Source organism: Durio zibethinus, chromosome 12, assembly GCF_047325235.1.
Source record: "Durio zibethinus cultivar Kanyao isolate XHJ-2024 chromosome 12, ASM4732523v1, whole genome shotgun sequence".
Classification (NCBI taxonomy): Eukaryota; Viridiplantae; Streptophyta; class Magnoliopsida; order Malvales; family Malvaceae; genus Durio; species Durio zibethinus.
This window is the reverse complement of record NC_143173.1, coordinates 22,831,019-22,837,663: the sequence shown is the minus strand read 5'-3', so window position 1 is coordinate 22,837,663 and position 6,645 is coordinate 22,831,019. Positions and strand designations below refer to the sequence as shown.

Here is a 6,645-nt window from a genome sequence, read left to right as displayed (position 1 = left end):
CAACATCTGTTTCATAATAATAATTCATGATTGATGTTGATAGACAATTACGCATTATAACATCTCATTTAAGTTAATTAAGCAGCTATTCATTTCTAAACTTGTTATATTTATTTATATAGACCAATTAATTAATCAGAAAGAAAGAGGATAACAAAAGCTAAAATCTAGATGCTTTTGCCTTTTTATTTTAATTTTTTGTCGGTTATTTTGTAAAAATAAATGGAACAATAAACAGAACATTAACCAGAAGAATAAAAAGTTTTGGCTACTTACAGAAGCTTTGATCAATAACACAGATCTATTATAAGAGATCAATGGCCTTCATTATGTTTCCACCACTAATTAGCGACCAACAAAATTATTGGGATGGGAAAATACAAAAGTTCAATTCCAAAGCAGCCAAAGCAAACAACCAACTGTGATGACAAGGCCAAAATCCTTCACAATAATAATAATAAACTAACACATTCCTACACGCAATTTATATCTTATTTCTAAACCAATAGACACCTTTGTCCTGCTCCTCATCTCTTTCAACGTAAAGACACTCCTTTGCCTCCCTCCATATCGCCTTGTACACAGGAGTACCATCAAACCGGTAGTACTCTTTCAATATTGGCTTTATCGCCATGGTCGCCTCCATTGCATGATAGTGAGGCATGGTAGAAAACAAATGATGAGCCACATGTGTATCAGTGATGTTATGGAAAACCTTGTTCAAAAATCCGTAATCTCTGTCAACAGTCGCTAGAGCTCCCCTTAACCAGTCCCACTCCAAGGAATCATAATGTGGCAAAGATGGGTGAGTGTGCTGCAAGTATGTGATCATGACAAGGAACGAGTTAACCACCAACAATGGTAGTCCATAAACACAAATAACCCAAGCCAGCCCTTTTGCTAATGCAAGACGGTAGAGCACATAGGCAACAGCAAGAACACCAGCATCAGAGATATATATTTGCAGTCGTTCACTATCATTATAGATAGGGCCGTAAGGATTATAGTGGCAAGCATATCGATCATAAGGCCGGCCTGCAACGTTGAATGCTAGATAAAGTGGCCAACCAAGAGTGAGCTGAATTGTAATCGAAAAGAATCGACCAGGGGGATTGTTAAAGAATTTAGCCCACCATCTTAAAGCAGCTTTTTGCTTCGGAACAAACACTTCATCCCGTTCCAGGGAGCCAGTGTTAGAATGATGACGACGATGGCTATATTTCCAAGAGAAGTATGGGACAAGCAAGGAGGAGTGGAGGACAAGACCAACGGTGTCATCAAGCCATTGATAATCACTGAAGGCATGGTGGCCACACTCATGTGCTATAACCCAAACACCAGTTAAGACAAAGCCTTGGAGGGCCCCATAAGTCGTCCAGGCCACAAAAGATAGAGGCTGCGGAAGCAGATGAATGTAATTGATAACCACATAGTATAAGAGAGAGGCCAAGATGAGGTCATAAACAAGATAAGAGAATGAGCGCAGAACAGAGCGCTGGAAACAGTGAGGTGGGATGGCCTTTTTGATCTGACTGAGAGTGAATGGTGGTTTCGAGCAAGGAACTCTCTTCAAGGAATCAAATTCTGACTTCCTTGGACTTGGGAGGATGGACATTCTGCCACCTGCACCCATTGTTCCACACCCTGAAGAAGATAAAGATGGCAAAAGGTTTAGACCAAACACAGTTTATCAAAAAACAGATTTCTGCAAGACTAATTCTTAAACCATCTATAGAATATCACATCAATTAATGATTATAATAAACCAAAGATCCTACTAAACTTATTACTTTCAACATTAATTTCCTTGATTAACCAACCAACTGCAGATATCTTCAGAACATAAACTCAAATCAGCTCAATTTGAAAGCCATGATCAATACATTCAGATGCACACAAATAACACTTCCAATTTAAAAAGAAAAAGCCTCCACGCTTTCTAGTGACAACTAATTATGTTTGGAGATCAATGTTTAGAGGTCAACAGCTTAGTCATTCTTCCTTGACAATAACTAGGTAAGTATTAAAGACTAAACATTCTTGAGATTGGTAAATCAAAGAATTAATACCAAACTCAAAGATTAACCAACTTGCAATGCAGACATTTAAAAATTAAAGAATAAAGGAAACATGTTGAATAAAAGTTTAGTAAATGCTAGTGAACAAAGAATAATATATAGAGGAAAACAAATGGCCACTATAAAAGATGCGTTGACCAAATATTATCAAGAGACTACTACTACTCCATTAAGGAGCGATCCAAGGTCATGTCAATCACAACCAAAAGTGAGCTAAAAGCAATCAATTAAAGTGCAGCTATACCATTATACCCGCTCCATTTTACACTTTATTGCTTTTATCTTGTCTTACTCATACATTGCGATCAGCATTTATATGCTTTCATAGTAAGTTTTCATAGAATTCGTGATATGTTTTTTTAATTAATAAATTATAAATATTATTCGTAATCATTTGTTAAATTTAATAAATGAATAAAAATAGAATACGTATATAAACTGTTCATCAAATGCTTTATTTGTTTACACTTTTGAATATAAATGAATCGAATTTGAATAAATTTTGCTATGTTTATGATCATTTGATAAATTTAATAAATAAACAAAAATCAAATATATTCATGAATTATTCATCAAAGGTTCTGTTCATTTAAATTCCTAAGTTCATAACTCAAAGTCTCAAACTCCGTTCAAAAGTTGACATACTGAAAGCAGAAGCATATTATTTATTATTATACAAAGAAAATTCACACGACGTTAACATTCCCCACACCTTCTCAAGTAACTATTCAAGAAATGTATATCTAAATACCGAAGGGTATAGCAGAGTTGTCAGCATAGACTTGCCCCTTTAACAAAAAGAAAAGCAGACATTAATTTTGCCTTTAAAAGTAGACAATAATTCTAACGTATTAGTAAAAAGAAATAAATTCTTGCAAAAACAGACGCAACTTGTTAGGCAAGTAGTAAAAAGAAATAAATTCTTGCGAAAACGGACGTAACTTGTTAGGCAAGTTCACTTTCGTGAAGGTTCATGTACTGTTATTTCCTGGCCCAAACTATATTATATTCGATTACTCAAATGATCTAATTAAACAGTATTTTTTAAAGTAAAAGATGAGTACAACATAAACGCTTCTAGCACACCATCAACCAATTATGCATTGACACGTAATTAAATTTATCATATCAATGATTCATTAATTAAATCACACACGAATCAGAAACGAAGACGTTTTGGAAACGGAGTAGATCCCACACCAAAGGCCTCAGGCAGGAAAGCTATAAAGTGACCACCTGAGTCACTGACTATGAGAACTAGACGGATAACGACAAAAATTTTTAAAGCAAGTGGTCATCACGTGATGGCAGACACTGTAGCCATTAATCAGACCAAACAAAGCCACTGTCTCAATTATTCGGTCACGCAGCTGTCACAGATCACTTTTTACGCCAAATACTACTTCTGGCCCAAATTGGCTTAATTTCTCTAATTAATAAATGTGATGGGTTTATTCATAGTCTTTATCAAAAAAAAAAAAAAACGCAAAAATGGTTTACAATTGAAATTTAAACAATAAATAGCCGAAAGAAAAAGAATCACGATTCTATTCACAAGTGACAATTTTAATTTTAATATTTTAAAACAAAGGGCATATACGAAGAATACAATAAAATTCCAACAAGGCTGCCAAAAATCTACAACTAAGACAGGCGTCCGGCACTTGGACTCAACAATCAAGAAAACTTTTATCATAGTTCATTCCATCTGAGAAAATTTTAGCATTTGACTCTTTCTTTCATTAAAGAATAAACGATAAGAAACAGAGAAAACATCAAGAAAAATTTAGCCGACTTGATTCTTTGTTCATTCCTATAATACTCCTTCCGCTCCCAAAAAAACTGTCCTCTATTGATTTTTTTTACCAAAGTAATTCTATCTGACCTTCATTTTTTGAAATATAATATTACATTAACATCTAAAAAAAAAGTTTTAAAAAATTTGGAACTCAAAATTTATAAATCTTATTTTTAAAAAATTTTATTATTTTATTATTTTATTAAAAATAATTATCAAAATTGAGTTAGTTTGATCAAAAAGTTAATAAGAGACAATAATTTTGGGATAGAGGGAGGAATAGATTTTATAATTTCTAATCAAATTCAAGCCACACCAAAACGTTAAGTTTATGCTTGAAAAAAAAAGGAATAAGCATAAAAAAACCTATCGGAAAAGAAAGAAACAAGAAATAGCTTAAGGAGGGAAAAAGATCAGATCTATGGCTAAATCAGATGAAAAACAGATTAAGATCCAATAAATGAGGGATTCAGATCCGAAGTCAGAGGGATAAAAACCTCGTAAAAACCAACATTATAACAAAACCTTCAAATCTTAGCTCGAAAAAGCAAGAGATCTTAATCACTTTCCAGGTAAATCTAACCATCAAAACAATACAAAGATGCGAGCAAAAAAATAGAAAAAAGAATAAATAGATGATAACAAAAAATCAAACCAATAAAAGAAAGAAAGTACCTTGCAATGGAGATAGAGAATCTACCTTCCACTTTCTTGGCCTCTCTCTCTCTGAAACAGAAATCTTTCAGTCTTTCACAATTGGCCTCTTCCCTTGCCTTCGTTCGCGCGGCCCTAAGAAGAGCAGCGGCCTGTATTTAAGCTTTTCAGCTTTCCCTCCTTTAAAAAGTGACCAATTAAGTCATTTTCTCTACCACATATTTTTGGTCTTTCGGATTCTTTTATGTGGCATCATCTGAATGGATTTTTCTTTGATGGTTGCATCAGAGCGGCCGATTCTACTACATGGTGGAGATTGGATAGATCAGGCGTTTGTTTTGGAAAATATCTTTCGAAATCACGTGACTAAGTGACTCACGTGTGTGCAATTGTTTCATTTTATAGGAATACATTTTTGGCTTAATTTTTTTTTTTTATATAATGATAATTATAATATTTTGACGGAAATACCCCTCACGTCTTTGTGAAACGTCCCTCTTAATTCGCACTTTGACTAGCTTTTTGATAAATTGCGTTTGACACGGTATATATCACTCTTAGTTAACACAATGCAAGTTTAATCTCCTACAATTTTAAATATTAATAAAAAATATTTAATTTTATGATAAATGAATGTTTTATATAATAAAAATTAGAGATAGATTTTTTATTTCCTTATTTAAAAATATGACATAGAGAGTTTGTTCGTTTAATAATTTAGATTTTTTTACTAATAATTGCTATTATTTGATTTAATTCAATCCAATAAATTTGTTTAGAGCAAAAACGCATGCAAACTTATTGTTCTAAATACAAAATTGTAATCACAAGCGTGAAGTAAAGGGAAAAGTAATATCTTTTCAATATGGATAAAGTATGGACTATGGATAAGGTTTTCGTAAGATTTTTTTTCTATTTTCAATTAAAAAATAATATAATAATTAAATCAATACATGGTAACATTTCAATCTTATTAATAAAGGGGAAATATTATACACGCATAACAACACACGGTTTTCATACATATGAATAATTTGACAATATAAAGATTAAATTGAAAAAAATAAAACTTGAATAAAATTCCATATATGGAAAAATTATGTATATGTAACACAAACATACATACATGTCATATTTTTTAGTTTGAGATATTAGGAAAAAAATTTAAATTAATTTTTTAAATTAAATTTGTAAAGTTATTTAATATAAATGATTGAGTTAAAATATTAATAAAAAAATCTAAATTGATAGATTGATAAAATTTAATAAAAAATAATAATACGTAATAAAAATTATTAAAAATATTATTTATAATTTAAATTTAATCGATACGTATCAACAACAAAAATTTTGATAACATTTTAATGAAAAACATCTATCTAAAATATATATCAATTTTTTTTTTTAATTTTACATATTTGATTTACATAATAAAATCTTTCAATTAATTAATTTTAATTTTGATTTAATTATTTATCATAAAAAAATTTACAAATTTTATTTAAAAATTTTCATTTAAATTTCTTTCTAGGCTTAAGAAACTTTTTTTTAAAAATTTTTATCATATCATTCCAATTTTGACCACTTTAAATATAGAAATTAATAAACGTGATCTAGGAAAAAATTTCCATTACTCTCACTTTTCCTGGACACATGAGAAACGTTGGTCATTGGTAGCAATAGTTTGGCCATTGGAAATTTAAAAATAATCAGTTAATAAGATTGTTGCTACACATCATTATTAATTGATTTCAGACTTTGTTCGTAGTCTTCCTTTTGGACTCTTCCTTTTTTTTTTAGATAGTACAAGCATTGGTTCAATAGGTTAAAATTTATTTTTTTTTATAAAAAATTTTTAAGTTTAAATTTTATTAATAATTATTTATTAAAAATATTTTAAATATATAATTTATAATTATTTATTTTAAATTATTAAATATAATATATTTTATTTTAATTTAAATAATTAAATAATTTATCTACTGTTAAATTTTTTTTTATAAAAAAAAGAGTACAAGCACATGCTTAATACAGATGGCTTATTTGACTAGCCAAAACTACACGTTCAAAGCCTGTGGGCCGCTTTTTAATGTTAAAATTTGACCAATTTGTTGG

At 30.4% G+C, this 6,645-nt stretch overlaps 1 protein-coding gene across 2 annotated transcripts; it reads right to left on the bottom strand.

Annotated features, from left to right (window-relative positions):
- Window positions 1-282: 282 nt before the first annotated feature.
- Window positions 283-4,661, bottom strand: LOC111295947 (delta(12)-fatty-acid desaturase FAD2-like). Of its 2 annotated transcripts, none has more exons than XM_022889817.2 (2): window positions 4,552-4,661; window positions 283-1,644 (listed from the first exon to the last, which is right to left on the bottom strand). In XM_022889817.2, the coding sequence occupies exon 2, from the start codon at window positions 1,631-1,633 to the stop codon at window positions 485-487; it is 1,149 nt and encodes a 382-aa protein (XP_022745552.2). In that variant the 5' UTR covers window positions 1,634-1,644; window positions 4,552-4,661; the 3' UTR covers window positions 283-484. The 2 variants fall into 2 exon arrangements, with proteins under 2 accessions (XP_022745552.2, XP_022745555.2); XM_022889820.2 differs by having other exon boundaries at window positions 4,577-4,661.
- Between the last annotated feature and the right edge of the window lie 1,984 nt (window positions 4,662-6,645).